At 37.4% G+C, this 18,993-nt stretch overlaps 1 protein-coding gene across 2 annotated transcripts in view; it reads right to left on the reverse strand.

Annotated features, from left to right (window-relative positions):
* The window catches only part of LOC114647000 (pantothenate kinase 1), a 51,356-nt gene that overhangs the window by 16,866 nt on the left and 15,497 nt on the right, over positions 1–18,993 (reverse strand). For both annotated transcript variants that reach the window (XM_028795453.2, XM_028795454.2), the window contains exons 2-4: positions 2,344–2,696; positions 1,434–1,687; positions 245–421 (exon numbers count right to left, since the gene is read on the reverse strand). In XM_028795453.2, coding sequence (XP_028651286.1) covers positions 245–421; positions 1,434–1,687; positions 2,344–2,696 — 784 coding nt within the window. The remainder of the gene's footprint in view (positions 1–244; positions 422–1,433; positions 1,688–2,343; positions 2,697–18,993) is intronic.

Here is an 18,993-nt window from a genome sequence, read left to right on the forward strand (position 1 = left end):
TGTTTCAACCCTAATGTATATGTACCTCTTGAAAGGTCTCTCAGATACTTAGGTTTAGGTTCTTTAGCTTCATCCCACTCAAACTCACATCTCTGAACAGAATAACAAATACTGTATATAGGACAACTGCATAAATAAGGTAAAAGATGGAAAGACTTCCTTCTTTTAAGGAGAATACTTTAACTTATTTGCAGCTGCATAGGGTTTAACATTGGTAGAAAACAAAAGAACATTTTCATTTTACCTGGATGCAACAGCAGAGCCCTGAAGTCCAAAACGCTCATAATCTCCACCATAGATGTCCCTCACAAGTTTATCCACATTAGTACTGTCACCCTTGGCTGCCATCTCCAAAGCTTCTTCAAATGTCTCACAGCCAGTTAGTAAGCAGCACAATCCCAGGAATGTTCCTCCTCCAAGACTTTATGAGAAGCACAAAACAGAATAATGAATAAATCTGTATTCTCCAAAAGCTTTTAACTTATTCTACAGGTAAATTAACAGTTTTGTAAATAAAATAAAGGAACCAAATGTTACAATAAGGACACTTATAAGTTTGATGTAAGGCAAAAGGGTACAGATTCAAGCAAAGGACATACTGTTGGTACAGGAAGGGATGATTTCCTGAAATTCATGTGGACAAAAATTTCTGGTCAAGCTTGTTATAATCTTTTCTTTGCAGTATATAATGTGAATAAGCACAATGAGGAATCAATAATAAATCACACCATTATATCCATCTATTCATCCATCCATTTTTGAACCAGCTTTATCTAATGCAGAATCTCAGAGACTTTGAGCCTATCCTAACCGCACTGGGCACAGGAACTAACCCTGTGTACAGTTATTCACACTGGCCAATTTAACGTCATTACTTAATTTAACCAGTGCATCCTTGACATATGGTAGGAAAGTACAGCATCTGCAGAAAGCTAACGCTGACATGGTTAGAATGTTCAAAGTCTATTTAGTCAACCAAACCCTTGCCCAGGATACCATGAGGCAGTAATACCATGAACCATGCTGCAAGTGCTATTTTATTCAAAATTATGCTGATTAGATGTAAAATGCTTTAATGTCATTTACTTAATTAATGAAAGAGTGACTAGGACTATTTAATAAACAGAAACACATTAAGTTACAAAATTTATAATTATGTTCATTATGAGAGTGTTTTCATATGTTACTGTTTACTTAAAAACATCCATATACGACACAAACGTACATCAGAAAACCTAAAACTGCCAGAGCTCTAATTATGAACAAAGCAGACATACTCATTACACAATAAATGTAAGAGGTTAGCAGAGAGGCATAGACGTTTCTGCAGCTGCTCTGTGGATTCAGTATCCTAGATTTTTTTTTAATCTTGTACCCAATCACTGCCTGTGGCCCAAGTCATCTGACTGGGTAAAAAGGAGAAGCTAATTTACCTGGTCCCTGTCACTCGTTTATAATTGTCCTTGGAATGAACTGCCAAGATGCTGACCCCTGATCCTATGTTCACAAGGAGCATTGGGAATGGGTTGTCAAGACAGCATGGCCTCTTCAAACAATTCTGAGGGTCAGAGGGGTTTTCGAAAAAGTAACATTCTGGTTGTCCATTAAAATGAACAGAATCCACGTACAGTAGGCCTTGTATCAAACAGTCTAGTTCATCAAGTTTTTGCAATTGCAAGTCTGCCATCTAGGAAAAAAATAAGAAGGGTTATTGCTGTGATTAGCAAAACCACAGGATCAGACTTATGTCTACACCATATTCTACACTACACTACAGTATAGTAATGCATCTATAATATATTTAAAAAGCCAATATACCTAAATTCAACATTTGCTATGTAAGAAAAATAACAATTAAACAGTAGGACTTCCAACTGAAAGAACAAAAGGAATCGTAACCATTAGTAACTACTGTGATCAAATAAATTACAGAATATACAGGAGGTCAATTAACACCGCTTGGCTGAACATTAACAAGCCTACTGAGAAAATGTTCATGTCCTCTGTATTTTAATGACCTAGATGCAACCATAGTATATTAACATCAACCATAATTATTGACAATGCAGGTTAACTACTATTCATATCACACTGCATCACATGACCACAGTTTAGTATATAATAAAATTTCCTTAGAGATTTGAGATCAGGGGTGTCAGCTAAAAAACCAATGAAGTAAACATTCTGGGCACACTTTAAAGAGCACAAAGAATTATCAACAAAAGAAATGAAACTACATGAGGTGTTGTCTCTGATGTGCCGAGGATATGTTTAACATATTAAAAAAGAAAAAAAAAAAAAAAGACTGCAATATGAAACTTATGTACACCATGGTGCACTTACAGTACGAAAGTCCTCCTCAAACTTGTAAGCCCCTCCACCTGTGGCGCAGAGTGTTGTGTGAAGGCTGGAGAAGTTCTTGTCTCTGCCCATTTGGATGAATCTGTGCATTGCTTGGGTAGGAAAGCGAATAAAGTGCAGGTTGCCCTTTCGGCCACACATGGTTAGATTCTTCAATTCTAGATGAACATCTCGAATGCCAGTCTTTCCATAGGCTGTGTTAGATGTCAGATACTTCCTAATGCTCTTGAGATTCTCCACCTCTTCCTGCTCTTCCTCAGCAGTGATATCTTTTGGTTCAAAATAAACTAGCTTCACAAGGGTCCCGCCAATGTCCATCCCAAACCAAGGAAAGGCTGAAAGTGGAAAAAAAAAAAAGCAAAGGAAAATGAATAAAATAACATTTACAGTACCCAACTCATTAAAATCTACATCTATGCTGTAATGGTAAAAATAAGAAGATAAATCCAGTCAGATCTGAGAAGCAACTTAAATTCACTTGTTTTGCTGTTATCAGCAAAATATAAACTCATTCATTACAGTTAGTGAAGAAAATAAGAAGCAAAGAAAGAAAAAAAACTGAGGAGACGTAAATCAGAGACTGTAAATTAAAATTTAATTCCCCACACAGACAGTGTCCACTAGTAGAACACTGAGTGGTTGAAAAAATGCTTCCTTTAGATCAAACAACTGAACTGCAGATTCAAATTGTACCCGATGAACTGAAATAGTTATTACACCACCAACCGACGGCTCAGTTTCCATAGAAACCATCTATAAGGAAAAAAAAATATCTGCACATTTATGATTAGCCCTGCAAATGCGTTTCAAACGTCTTCTTCAATAGGACACAAATATGTTGATTTTTACCCTTCACTTTATTTGAATAAACTATTTTCAGTTTAAAATAAGAATGAATTAGACAACTGGTGGAGCCATTTTGTTCCTTCTTATTGTTAAGATGTAGGTTAGCTAAGCCGTTTCCCAAAGAAAACAGTTTCCTGAAAGGTTTGCAATTTTTTAATATATTGGTTTATGTGCTTATGCAGGTGAAAGTTAAGAGCCAATGAGTACTTTGCCAAGAAGCTTGTGTGTCTTATGTCTTATGTACCATGACAGAATGTTCAATAAAACTGTGCTGAAAAGCTTTAATAATTTCATCTACTTTGTCATTCCTTGCATTTTCTAGCCATGTACTCTGAAATTCTCAGAAAATGGTATCGGGAACTTTTGTCATTAAGTTGGACATCCCAATATGTCTCCCATCTAGAAGCCATGTAATGTGCTACAAGATTTCAGGAAAGTGTGGTCATCTACATTATTGTGCAAAACCTTGTGTTCCTGAACGATGGGGTCACATCCTCACCAGTACACACTTCAGATCAGGACCATTAAGCATCACAGAGGGTGGAAAAGGTAGCTCAGAATATTACTAGGACACAGTTCCCTCATATTGTAGGCTTCTTTATCACATGTTGCCTTAGAAAAGACAAAGGTGTTAAAGACCTTAGCTGTCCTGTGCCAACATTTTTCTGATTGCTCCAGTCTGACAAACGGTACAGGAGCATTTATACCACTAGAGTCAAGGATAGTTTTTAACCTCGGGTCATTAGTCATTAGCTACTCTTAAATGACTTTGCTCCTCACTTCTTTCTACTTTCAAATTTTACTATGGTCAGATGTTGTATTTACAGTTTCATGATGTTTTCAACATGTGCTATTATCTTGTCAGAGGTACCACGTACATAGGTGATATATAAGAAAGAATATGTCATTGCACCGTGAGTGTGACTGTAAATTTGAACTATACTGTAACAGTTTCTGCAGCTTTTCCATAATCCCCAGCTACCCCACGACATTGCCCTGGAAAAACAGAATATGAAAATGAATGGATGAATACATTGCCTTAAGAAACAATTTAAACCCAGTTACCTTCTACACATTTTGTTAAGCAGCAAACTCATGCTAAAATCATTTAAAATTATCCCCCTCCCCATCTAGCAACACTCAATACCCCAGGATTGACAGAGAAAAAATTTTTTTAGAAATTTTTGCAAATATTAAATATAAAAATAATGATATCTTCTATTGATACAAAGTATTCAGGCCCTTCAATCAGTACTTCGCTGAAGCACCTTTGGCAAGGGTTACAGCCTAGAGTCTATGGCTATGATGCAATAAGCTTAGCACACCTGGATTTGGGGACTTTCTGCTATTCTTCTATGCAGGTCCTCTCAAGTTCTGTCTGGTTGGATAGAGACTATCTGTAGACATCTGTTTTAAAGTTTCCACATAGATGTTCAAATGGTTTCAAGTCTGAGCTCTGGCTGGGCCCCTCAAGAAAATTCACAGAATTGATGCTAAGCCAGCTCATTCTGTGTTGTCTGCTCTTTGTGCTTAAGTTCAATGTCCTGTTGGAAGGTGAACCTTCAGCCTAGAGCGCACTGGAGCAGGTTTTCATTAAGGCTATATCTGTACTTTGTGCTGTCAGCTTTTCCTCAGTGTTGACTAGTTTCCCAGTTACTGCCACCACCTTGATTAACCATTGGAATTGTATTGAACAGGTGATGGGTGGTGCCTGGTTTTCTCCAAACATGATTAAAGCCGAACAGTTCAACCTTGGTTTGCATTAGACCAGAAAATTTCTTACAGTGTGACAGTCCATCTGTTTTTTTTCTCCCAAAGTCCAATTTGGCAATAACACTCAACCCAAATGTTTATGTGTCCAGGATGGATGAAGAAACCCCATGTGAACCCTTCAGAACTTCTTTTGCTAAATCCATACATTCAGTGGCCTGGATAGGATCTCAAAACATAACCCTCAAGCTGCTGCAAAGAAAATCAATTTAAACACAACCATCTGCACTTTAAGGATAAGTACTTTGTTGATTACGAAGTAATAATTAACAGTTGCAGTGTCAGAAAATGAAAATTCAATGTAGGGTGAACTAATGTAAGAGTACAAACTGCCAAGCATATGAGTGGATACAAATGGCTGTAGGTATGTGCAAATTTGGGTTTGACTTTCAAAACTGCACAAAACTCTAGTACACAACTTAAACCCAGTTTACTGCATTAGTATACTACAAAAAGTCTCCCTACCATAACTGAATGATAGGCAATGATAGCAGATGCTTCACTTGAGGACAATGATTGGCTAGAAGTGCACATGATAATCAACAAATGTTGTTACTCCAATTTTCTTCCAATAAAAAAAAGTTTACAGAAGATAACACTGATAGCACTAACCATTTAAGTCAAGCACCCTTTCCTATCCACAGAGTAGATTCGTACCTAGTGGCATGGATCGTGGACTATCTTACAAGCAGACCTCAGTATGTGCGTCTCGGGAACTGCAGGTCTGACATTGTGGTCAGCAACACAGGAGCACCGCAGGGGACTGTACTTTCTTCGGTCCTGTTCAGCCTATATACATCGGACTTCCAACACAACTCGGAGTCCTGCCACATGCAAAAGTTCGCTGATGACACTGCTATTGTGGGCTGCATCAGGAATGGGCAGGAGGAAGAGTATAGGAACCTCATCAAGGTCTTTGTTAAATGGTGCGACTCAAACCACCTACAACTGAACATCAGCAAAACCAAGGAGCTGGTGGTGGATTTTAGGAGACCCAGGCCCCTCCTGGACCCCGTGATCATCAGAGGTGACTGTATGCAGACCTATAAATACCTGGGAGTGCAGCTGGATGATAAATTGGACTGGACTGCCAATACTGATGCTCTGTGCAAGAGAGGACAGAGCCGGCTATACTTCCTTAGAAGACTGGCATCCTTCAACATCTGCAATAAGATGCTGCAGATGTTCTATCAGACGGTTGTGGTGAACACCCTCTTCTACGCGGTGGTGTGCTGGGGAGGCAGCATTAAGAAGAAAGACGCCTCACGCCTGGACAAACTGGTGAGGAAAGCAGGCTCTATTGTAGGCATGCAGCTGGACAGTTTAACATCTGTGGAAGAGCGACGGGCACTCAGCAGGCTCCTATCAATTATGGACAATCCACTGCATCCACTAAACAGTGTCATCTCCAGACAGAGGAGCAGCTTCAGCGACAAACTGCTGTCACTATCCTGCTCCACTGACAGAGTGAGGAGATCGTTTCTCCCCCAAATTATGCGACTCTTCAATTCTACCCAGGGGGGTAAACGTTAACATTATTCAAAGTTATTGTCTGTTTTTACCTGCATTTTTATTACTCTTTAATTTAATATTGTTTTTTGTATCAGTATGCTGCTGCTGGAGTATGTGAATTTCCCCTTGGGATTAATGAAGTACCTATCTATTAAAGCAAGAAACCTATAATGGTTGAGCAGTGCTTACATACATTTAAAATAAAACAACAAAAGCATTTTTCATAATGCTTTTTACCCCCCACCCCAAACTGGCACACAGTGAATGTGAAAATTATAAGTTACATTGCAGACAGTGCTGATCTCTGCAAAACTAAATAAAAAAATAATAAATTGGAATTGCAAACAAGTAAACTAACTCTTATTATGAACATGGTAAAAATGTTAAGATGCTAGTCCTGCCGATACATAAAAGAGAAGCTTAAAATGCAACTTAAGAATCAGCAATACATCTGGAACCAAAGTCATTAAAAATTAAGAAATAACACATATTTAAGGAATATTATAAGATGCTGTATACCTCAGAATGTAATGAAGCACTAACTATAGAGTTTGTGATAAAATAGAAGTACCACAGCTTCATAAGACATGCAGAGTAAACAGGAAAGACAACTGGATAGACAGCTCTCTGCGATTCAGAATAATGATAAATCCACAAAGTACAAACTGCTGGCCCAGATGATAATCCATCTGAATTTTATAAAAAAAAATCTTGGTTAAATTCGGTCCAAGTATGTTAGTCAAGCTCATGGAAGATAACCTCCTACTAAGAAACTATGACAGAAGTCAAATGAATATTTTCTGCCATTAAATATAAAAACCACTTAGAATGTAATTTCTTACTGACCAATAATGTTAAGATTCTGGACAAAGCTTTAGCAAATGGAATTGAGTTTTTCATTTTTTAATCTTGCAAGATCAAATTGGATTTGTTAAAGGCAAATTCTAGAGCTCTTTGAGTAGTGAGAAAAGCGCTATATAAATGTAAAGAACTATTATTAACAAATTTTTTAACTTACAGCATTGTCAATGTAATTTATAACTCAACAATAATAGTTCTCATTATGTCTCAATTCAGAAAAAGCCATTGAGAGAAATAAGTCAGGTTGTTTAGTCACAGTATTATATGTATATTTGAATTTGGAGGAAATATATACATGTGGATCAAACTGTGAGATTCCAGTCTAGAAACTACTGTTAATATAAGCACAATAAATCTGGTTATTTTCCTTGAGAATGTGAAAAGGACATGGCTGTCCTTTGCAACCAACACCTTCATATTCATTTTATCTAAACAGTCATTAAGTTATTTAATTTTAAGAGAAGGGCTTGAATAGAAATAATCCTTCTTTGTAAAGATGATATGGTACTTCACATTACTTATCCATAGTCCCCATGTACACATATTTATTAACTGCATTAAAGTGGCTCCATAAAAGTTTCAGGATTCATGATAAACTTGATTAAGAGAATATTATTTCCTGCCTTGCATGTCCACATACACACACACACACACACACACACACACACACACACACACACACACAGAGGAAGGAAAGATTATACCCATTTGCCCCAAGATGAAATTAAAAATGTCAATTCTCTAACTATCTCACAAGAGTTCTTACATAGAAATTACAATTAAAACACAATACAAGTTCCAATTTAACTTCAGCACCTTTTGAAGAAAGTGTTTAACAAATATTTATCAGATGAACAGGGGTGCACATTCCACAAAGCAAGCATATAAAATCAAGATTTAGCTAAATAAGTCTCACTTGAATAAACCTCATATTTCAATTGAGATTCAATCTCTTCCGCAAACAAAGTGTTTCTCATTAACTCAAGATTGGTTTACGCAATCCATGATTGCACATACTCATGATATGTAAGTAGCCCTGAGAACTGATCATTGACATCATCTACCATAGCTCAAAAAGCACAGAGGAGAGAGTGTAGCATTTATAAATGGAACACCTATGACTTTAAGTGTGATGTTGATGGGATAGCATGGTGTACTATGGGGCAGTTTAGAAAAATTTAGAGTACTATACAGTAATCCCTCGCTACTTCGCGGTTCACTTTTCGCGGATTCACGACTTCGCGGATTTTATATGTAAGCATATCTAAATATATAACGCGGATTTTTCGCTGCTTCGCTGGTTTCTGCGGACAATGGGTCTTTTTACTTCTGGTACTTGCTTCCTCAGTTGGTTTGCCCAGTTGATTTCATACAAGAGATGCTATTGGCGGATGGCTGAGAAGCTACCCAATCAGAGCACGCAGTTAAGTTCCTGTGTGCTGCTGATTGGCTCAGCGACGGAGTGCTGCATTAACCAGGAAGTCTCATCTCACTCATTCAGCATTAACATGCTCTTGCTACTGCATTCAGGGGATTATCACCTTCATCGTCATCATTTTTACTGCGCAGCATATTCATCACATCATATATAGCTACGTGTACTTCGCTATACAGTAAGTGTAAGCTTATCTACCGATTTCATATTGCTTAGCAGTTGTCCCTGTTATTAATAGAGTAAAGGGTGGGTTGTAAACAATACAGGGAGGGTTTAAAAACTTCCAAATACACGTTAAATAATTAAATAAATATGGTGTCCCTACTTCGCAGAAATTCAGTTATCGCGGTCGGCCGTGGAACCTATCTCCCGCGATAAGTGAGGGATTACTGTATAATTGTCATAAAAATGAAGAACATATAATGGAGGAAATAATGGTCTTTTCAGTTCTTGATCAAGAAATAGTATGTAATCAATAATATTATAAAAGGGAATGTATCTGCTATTATGAAAGAGAGAGATGTATTTACTTTATAGGGTGCAGAGTTGAAAAACGTCAGCTGAAAATGGCACTTGATCATTCCCACTTCCATCAACCCTAATGTGTATAGATGATCATCCCACTTTATTTCTGTCTTGGGCATCCCTAGGCATTTCAACTCTTCGAAACATTTTTCAAGATGCTGGGCTCTAAACATTCTAGTTCCCAAGGTCACAGTTTGGAATTCCAGCCTCTTTTTTCTTAATCCATGATATTTTCTCAAAACGTACAATGGTTTCCCCATCTTCAACTCTTCCCTTTCATCCACTTTACAATGTCTGCAACACACTACCTTTAGACCAGTGGTATCTTTATATGCTTGTCTATGCATAGTTTTATATCAACCTTTACCAATTATCTCTGTTTGGCAGCAGGACCTTCTCTCAACAGCCCCACTTTTTTGGAAACATATTTTTATCAGTATTTCATATTTGTCTAAGAAGTCCAATCTTCAACACATTCAATTTAAGATGGTTCAGGACCATCTTTTACTCCCCAAAAGTGTTTTTTGCCATGGGTTTGTCCACTGCTCTTTGCTGTCCCTTCTACCAAGTGAATACCCCAAGTTCTCTTGACTATCCTTCACATTATCACTCCTTTCTTTCCTTAAATTTTTCTTTTATGGGACCTCTCATCTCTCCTGTAGTGGCTATTTTATCTAAGCACAACAGCTGGAAAGATATCTTTTGCTTTCACCTGACAATTTGATGTTTCTATCTACTTTGGCAAGCTTCATTTTTAATCTTATTGTTCTGGAACTCTCAGCAGTGTTGATCAATGGGTGATCTGTCTCATATATTACAGAATGGTGTGCTATTGTGCAAATTCTGTGGAGCCAGATGGCCTGTGATGGCCATTGCACTGTTCTTTTTTTCTGCTTAAGTTTTCATCTCAACAGGGTCTGATGTCCAGGCTGTATTTCCCTCCTAAATTTCCTAAGGCAGCTTTTATTACCCTTTTAAAAAAGGGAAAATTTTGTGAGTGGCTGAGGTGGAATAGGGAAGACAGGTTTTTATTTACTGTTATTACTGTCATTGTTGTCTAATTTTGACATTTTAATTTATGAGACACCAGGGGATTTACTTGACATCACAATGTAGGACTAATTGCATGTAAATGGAAATGCCAAGGTGTTTGTGCTGTACTTAAACAATAATAGTTATAAACAACCGGAGTTCCCCCATTCGTCATCATTTACAAAGGTATGGGTATGACGCAGATGATCCTGCAGGGTACTTTACAGTTAACCGGACTTTTTATGTATTGAATGGAACCACAAACATCTGCATGAATATCATATTTACAAGTACCAGACACTACTTGCCAGTTTTTATAATGAGTGCTTTTATTTTACTGGCAGATCCTCAACTATAGAGTATTTTGTATTTTTAATACTTTAGTAGAGGGGGAAAAAACAATACGGACAAATATAAAAATAGAGAATGAATGTAATTAATCATTGAGGTGTGCAATTAAATCTGAAATTCCCCATGGGATTAATAAAGTTTATCTAATCTAAATCTATTTAACATTTTATTTACTCATTATTAATACATAAAACTATTATTATGATATATCAAAGATGACAATGGCCTTTCTTTCTAATCTTTGCTTGTGTTGGTGGTTTGAAAGCATTATGCAATACATAGGCTCCCACCTGAATTACATTTTAAAGAAAAGAGCACATCACAGATCCTAAAATGACTTTTTCTTGTACATTACATTATTGTCAACATCTCTTCAGTACTTTAGTGTTAGAGGTCTACTGATTTAGAATTGGTACTTTTCAAAATTTTAACATTAAGAAACACAACCTTTCTTTATCATATCTTTTCCTTTTGCTTATCGAAAAAAATAAAAGGGACAAATGAACTAATAGTATATTACATTTAAATTATTACTTCTTGTCATTTTCAATAAACAGTTGTGGTACGCGGCTGGGGGTCAGACCCGGCCGGGACGCCTGGAAGGACTGAGTCGTGGCGTATTTATCCACCGGGCCACAAAGGGGCAACCACCCTGGAGTAGAAGAGGCCCACGGAAGGGGAGCAGGGAGGCTCAAGAACATTGGGGCCTCTGGTCACCGCCAGGGGGCGGCCAGAGCCTCATGGAGCCCGGGACTTATTCACTTCCGCCACACCCATGGAGGACGATCCTTCCAGGGTCACCCAGAGTGCTTCCGGGTACTCTCCTGATGCTTCCGCCACACCAGGACGTAACGTCAGGTAGAGCACCTGGAGCTCATCTGGGTGAGAATAAAAGGGGCCGCCTCCCTCCTGTCAGTGAGCTGGAGTCGGGAGTAGGAGCAGGACGAAGCTCCTGTAGAGAGAGAGAGAGAGAGAGAGAGAGAGAGAGAGAGAGAGAGAGAGAGAGAGAGAGAGAGAGAGAGAGAGAGAGAGAGAGAGAGACGGTGGCCCAGGGACAAGGAGAGAGAAGGCCCAGGAGAAGGGTGACTGGGGCTAGAGGCACTGTGCTGTTGTGCAGGACTGAGTTGTGTTGTTGTGTGGAAGAAAATAAAGAAGAATTTGGAAAAAGATGTGGTCTCCGGGCAAATATCACACAGTATAGCTTTTAATGTTTAACATTTTGGAACAGAAACCAGATTGCATCAACATTACATATACTAAAGAAACAATCATGTCACTGGTACAGAAAAGTGGGTGACAAAAAACAATTTAAATGCTGTACATTAATTTTTGCCAATTTCAGTTGGATAGTTATGTTCATTACAAGTTGGTAAAACAATCAGATTTTAATGAGAATTTAGAAACAAGAAACATTACAAATACAATCCTCAGAAAGTTTTCCCTTGAGGTTTTGTTTCTCATAGAACTGGAGTTTCATAAACTCTCAATCCACAGTACTCTTCTTCTACCTTCAGCCTGTTTAAAGGTCGATTTACCCTAATCCTTGTCGCAGGACATGAAAGTGGTGCAAATAAGTCCAGTTCCCCAATTTAAGTGAGCCTTATTCACTAAGTGCACTTTGTGGAATACATTATAGTTCTCAGTCTCATACTATCTGTACAATTAACACTGATAAAGTGAACAGACCCTTTTCACAAAATACAGAAGTATCAACAAATTAACCTCCTTCATGTCATTCAGCAATGGATTGTGTTTATTTCACACCTCTGTCCTTACACAAAAAAAAAAAAAATTGTAGCAATGCAAGAAGTATTGTTGAAAAGCATTCCATAACAAATGTATCAAACTGTTGGGTTTGATTTAAATAAGATATTACATTGAATGCCAGAATTCTATGTACTTCATTTAGTGCAAAGCAATTTGTAAAAATCAATAAAAATTAAATTGACAATTCCTTTACTTGTGTAATTAATTATATTGAGCATAATATGTTGAGCATTAAAGCCCAGAGACACACCCAGCTGTTTCAGATTTCTATTTCTGCTAACCATTTGACAGAATGACATATGAATCTAAGTTATTCAGATGACGAAGGATGTACTTGTATAGCTAAAATTAGAAGTTTGTGTTGGAAGATTACTCTTATTACAGCCTTGCAAAACAAAACATTCTCTTCCACATCACAGAATCAATCACTAAGTAGAAAAAGAGAAACGTATGATTGAATGTTTACATTCACACACACACCACCTACATACTTCGAGTCCCAGGATACTGTTGTACACAGTAAACTGATTCACTTCTCACATTAGCATGGACTGTGCATCTAAACACTACAAAGAAGGTCAGCTGTTTCAATAAAATGTTCCAATAGGTAATGTACCTTTGTCCATGGAAAAATAAGAATGGTCAAATCATAACACTGCCTTAATCAGAAATATTTATTACATCTATTTATTACAACAAAATGCTTTGATTTGTATATTTAAGAAATATAACACACTCTTGCAACCAATGCTGACCTTTGCCCCAGTTTCTTTCCAGCAGACTTTGGTGCCCCAAGCCATTCAGCACATGCAGAGCAAAAGTCATTAGGTCTAAAGTGAACAAAATATTTTACCCCTAACAAGGAAAACTTTGATCTTACACATTTGGCTTCTGTTAATTTTTACTAGAGAAACCAAGAAGCACACATTGTGGGCATCTATTTTCCAAAAATCTGTTTACCTTAGAAAAGGAAAAAACGATTGTATCTATGGCCTCTTGTTGGGCACAAACACTTTGCACAACATTTTTGTTAGGTTTTTGAAGTTTCCTAATAGTAGAAATATGTATAGGTGGCAATACAAAACACATTAAGCCAATGTAGAAGGGGATGGGAATCTATACTTTACAGAAAGCGTTCCTGGTTCTTTTCATCAACTCACATCTCGTTATAGGCAGTTTAATTCCATAAGGAAAAGCAGATATACAGTAATCTTTTTTTTTAACTTCTCATATCTCAGAATCCTTACAAATAAATAGATAAAAACTCTACTCTATTCATTCTAAATGTATGCCCTAATTCCAGTCAAATACAGCTCATGTCTAAAATTTCCATGTCTTACCTTACTCTTTGAACTTCTAATTCAAAATAGTACTTTTTTAAAATTGTAACTATATCCATGAAAAGTGGGTACTTTCAGCCAACAAGTTATTCATCAGAAGTGTGTCAGGAAACACTACTGGAGCCCCATTACACCAATAGCAATACTCCTGCACTATGCCTCACTGTGACTGGGACTGCCAAGTCAGAAGTTCTCTTTCCTTTTACATTTTCATTCATTTTAGTAATTCTGTTGTGTGTGTGTGTGTGTGTATATATATATATATATATATATATATATATATATATATATATTATATAGGCTAACTAAAAAGATTACAATATGCAAGCTTTCGAGGCAACTATATATATATGCCAAATTTTCCCCTGGAGAAAATTAAAAGTTCTATTAATAATTCACTTTGCAGGATCATAGCAATTCAAAACAGACAAAAGAAGTCATTAAAGCAGTTGATTCATTCATTTCAAAACTGAAGTGCAAGAAAGAAGATATGTATTACCACATAATGTATTTTCCACATAGTAGAAATTAAAATTGACTTTAAATGTGACTTTCCCCAAATTAAAAAAAAATTAATTTATAAACTTGCTTAAGGGATTTTAACTGTCAGCATTCCTTGATTTCTCAATTTACACAAAAGTGGTTCTGTTAAAACTATAACAATATTATGCTTTTCAGAGAACTGCATATACATTGCAAATGAATGAAACAGATTTGGTTTCGAGCACAGTTCACTGGTCATGTTATTCACTATACCTGTTTTTACAAATGAGTGGAAACTGAATCACTCTATATATTAAGATTTCATACTGTTGGACAAAGAGGGATTTATCTTGGGAACACTAAAAAAAACAATAGAAGATATGTTTCCCCTAATGAGTGTTGCTACTTAGTCAAGTATGTAGGCTGTATTATCATCATCTTAATTGCTAAACTTAATGTATTAAGTATTGCTTCTGACCTCATACATAGTTGCTTTTTTCCACAAGTAAGTGCATACCCGCTCATTATTACAAATCTCAATTTAAAAGCTTAAATGCAGTGAAGACTTTGCTAGACTACATTCTGCAGAAAGTAGCTACCTTGAGCCTGATGGCATGGCTTAAGTCCAGGAGGAAAGATGATATTCTATAACTGGACTGGAAGGTTTTAAATATGAAAAAGGGGGATAGGGCAAATGGCATCACAGACTGAATTCGGCATATGTCCATAAGCTTTCAAAGGCTCATGCTTCTCCCACAAGTTCAAAGTTTATACTTATGAACTGTGTGCTCCTCAGCACGATTATGTGATTTTTTTTTCTGTTAATAGCAAATATGGTCTGAGATTTTCCAGGTAAGAAGACAGAAGTTTCAATGTGAGGTAGTTACACACAGTAACCGTAGCACCGATGAGTGGCAACATGTTACACATGATTAGCACTTACAAGTATGACTTTCACTATATTCTGTACATATGACAATTATGCCTCTGTAATTTCCCTATAAAGTATATAAATGAAGAAACTAAATTTCAGGGAATATGAGAAAATATTTAAAAGCTAACATGCCTGAGTAAGCATATCATGGAGGCTGATGGGGGTACCTACTTGTACAAAACATAATATGCAAGCAAGTTGTTTGCTCGTCATGTAAAGTACAACATGGCAGCAACTGTATTGAACATATACCACTGCTGTCCATAATTAGTATGCCTCTCCTTACAGTATCTGAATAGTAGCACAGTATCTTGCATCTCAGCAATACAGCCCTAAAAATGACACACAGGCCAGTACCACATATGTACTTGAAGACCGACACATAACAGGTTGCCTGACTCTGGCATCTGGGATTAGATGTAAATTTAGTGTGTAGGACTGTGTGAATGTTTCAAAGGCCAGAAACTGATAATCCCCAAATCGCTGTGCCCCAAACTGTGTCCATTCTATTGAAGCCGCCAGAGATGTTCAATTGTTCAATCTCCAAGCATACTTCTAACAAAAATCAGAATCAGGTCACATATACATAGAATAGATATTTTACTGATCTTATGCATCTTATGAATAATTACACTTCAAATTTAACTTCTCTGCATCTCAATTTTTCCACTAGTTTCAAATCAGAAATTTTGTCAAAAATAACCTACCCAGTTTTCCCCACCTCCCACTCATTTCTATTCCAGAAGAAATACTGATCAGTCTTGAAGATTTAGACAGAATTTCAACAATATATAAAAACATCTTAAAGTCTCACCCTTTTAAAGATCCTTGGCTACAGTGCGGAAAGGACCTTTCACTTAATATCTCAGAGAAGGAGTGGAAGGCAGCCATGCATAGAATACACTCTAGTTCCATATGCGCAAAACACTTTATCATTCAAACTTAAAATATTAATTGATCACATTTACCTCATTTTAAAATTATCTAAAATATATCCAAGGCAAGATCCAACCTGTGATCATTGCAATCTAGCTCCAGCTTTACTGGGCCATGTTTTCTGGGCCAATCTTTGAATGCCTATTAGACAGCCTTGGTGTCAGAATCGCTTCTAATCCATTAACAGCTATGTTTGTTGTACTACCACATGGACTTAAAGTGGAGAAGGACAGCTTGTTTGTAATTGTTTACACCACACTACTAGCACATAGACTTATCCTGCTTAACTGGAAGAAATCCACCCCACCTCTTTTAAGTATTATTATTTGAAATTGGGGGAAAAAAAATCAAATCACTTAGGGATCTGTTCCAAATCTTTTTTAAATATGGTAAAATCTAATTAATAAAATAAGCATTTATAATGTGGAAAAGGACATTCTCTCTACTATGTTGCATTTTTTGTCTATCTATTATATAAAAAAAATCTTGGGTCGAGACATGATCATCTTGGAGAGACACTTTGACGTCACGCGAGACTAGACATTACAACCTTAGGAAGCAAGACCCGTGAGACAGCGACTTTTGCACGTCACGCCCTACTTATAAATAATTTAAAACAAGTTAACGGACATCTAACCTCGCAGTTGTTGGAATGCTTTTGGCAGGCACACTTCATGTGCTCCCAGCTCTTAAAAATGTTATATGTTCCTGATGGCACATGAACGGCTAAGCGAAGAAGAAAGAGCAGCGCGTCAAAGAGACACAAAAGCATTGAAGAGAAAAGGCTGCAAAAAAGGATGCACAAAAGAATAATAATCTATGTGCAAATTCAGAAAATAAGGAAAGTAATAATCAGCCCGGACGTCCTGCAAGACACACCTTAACGTCCCGCAAGACAAAGCAGTGAGACAAAATGACAGCTGCCGCACAGGCTTTTAAATGATCGATGTGTAGTGTGAAAAGCAGAACACACAGCTCGGCAGCAGCAAGCAGAAAGACAGCAGCTGATCCATCAGCATGTCCTTAGCGGGTGTTCAGTGCCCGCCCCCCCCCCCCCCCCCCCCCCGCCCTTTCACAACATGAGTGGCAGAGACACGAAGTGATAGGCGTTTAGTGCGCCCTTTAAGTGAGTGAAGCGAGGACAGCTGTTGTAGAAGCTTTGAAATGATCGCTGTGCATCAGGAGAAGCAGAACACGCAGCATGGCAGGAGGAGCAAAAGGCAAGCAAGTAATCCGTCCGTATCTCCAAAGCGTGCTTTCAGCCACCCCCTTCACAACACGAGTGGCAGAGACGCGAAGTGGCTGGCACGTGGCACATCCCCGGGTAGGGAGCAAAGCCCCTAATTTTTATTAAAAAAAAAAAAAAAATGTATTGCTACCCAGGGGGGAAAGTCACTTACTCTTGCAGCAAAACAGAACACAAACATAGTACAGAATAACAAAATGAAGACTAATACAGAGTAAATTTTTAACATACAGTAGCACTAAAAATATTTTTCTATGTCAGTATTGTCTGTTTTAACTGGCACGGGTGAAGATGGGTATCATCGGAGGAGGCTTTTTTTTTTTTTTTTTTTTTTTTAATGTTAAAACACCCAACAACAGTGGTGCTGCAGAACAATAAATTATGCAGTGGATTGTCATCATGTCCTAAAATTCTACCATCATTCTTTTTTCTGTGGCTAATCTCAAGCAGGTCCAGTGTCTGTTTTGTAATGCAGCTGGCCTTCCTGATCAATTCATTCAGACATTTGGTATCCACCAAGTTCACATTACTTTACCACCTCACCACTGTACTGAACAGCACACCGAGTACATTGGAGTCTCATTAAATAGAAAGAATTCCACTGGTCAAGTTTGGTACAGTTTGTCTATCCATTCATATTTACTAGATTCATTGGCCCTTCAAAGGATTTGTAAATCTATATCATCACTGCCTCCCCAAGAAAGTGACTAATCTCTGGGGATCCCTGCCATGCAGAAAGTTTGTCACCAGCTTGGTAATGTTTGTAAGCAGATGTTGGTCTCTACATCACAACAAAGTCCTATTCCATTTTCTATGCTATACCTCAATGTAGGCTACAAAGCACGAGTCATCCAGAATCTTCTGTTGTTGCAACAAACTGTATTTGTACTTATAATCAGTTGTGTTGGGAGTAAAGTGAAAAAGAAATGAGGCAGTTCACCCCCCCCCCCAAAAGATATCCTGTTTTGCCAAGCCCCCTAAAAGTCCCCCTATAAATTACCATCCAAAAAATGACATATTCCACATGTCAATAACAACATGTAGTAGGTCTATATAGCAGTTTAACTGCATGTAACAAAACTATATAAAAAAGGCACTTTTTACTATGGAAAAAATTGACTGCTCATAATAAATAAATAAAACTCACTCTAGGCCTAGTGGGACTTTTGGACTTGGATGTTCTTGCACAGTTTGCCCACTCTGGGTTGTAGCTATCTTAGGGACAATCTCAAATAATTTTCCACATTTAGATGTGCTCTGTTTTTGGTTTTTAGTACTTTAAAACCTGCCTCACACAGGTATGTTGTTGCAAATGGTAAGAGACATGACTTTGTTGCTCAAAACTGGGTATTTGTTACTGAGATTGCTACAAAATTCTGATGGGGATTGGCAGAGAGTTGTATTTTCAACCTTCCAACATTGGCTATTTAGATCAATTCTTGTGATCTCAAATCAAGACAACCCTGTTCGGTTTTGGAAACAAAAGGATTTCTAATCCATCTTAAATGACAATTGACCTGGGGGGTATTTTTCACACGTGGATTACTTGTTTAGTCGGATGTAACTGTTGACGATTTGGCATGATCCTGGATCT

Source organism: Erpetoichthys calabaricus, chromosome 2 (genome assembly GCF_900747795.2).
Source record: "Erpetoichthys calabaricus chromosome 2, fErpCal1.3, whole genome shotgun sequence".
Taxonomy (NCBI): Eukaryota; Metazoa; Chordata; class Cladistia; order Polypteriformes; family Polypteridae; genus Erpetoichthys; species Erpetoichthys calabaricus.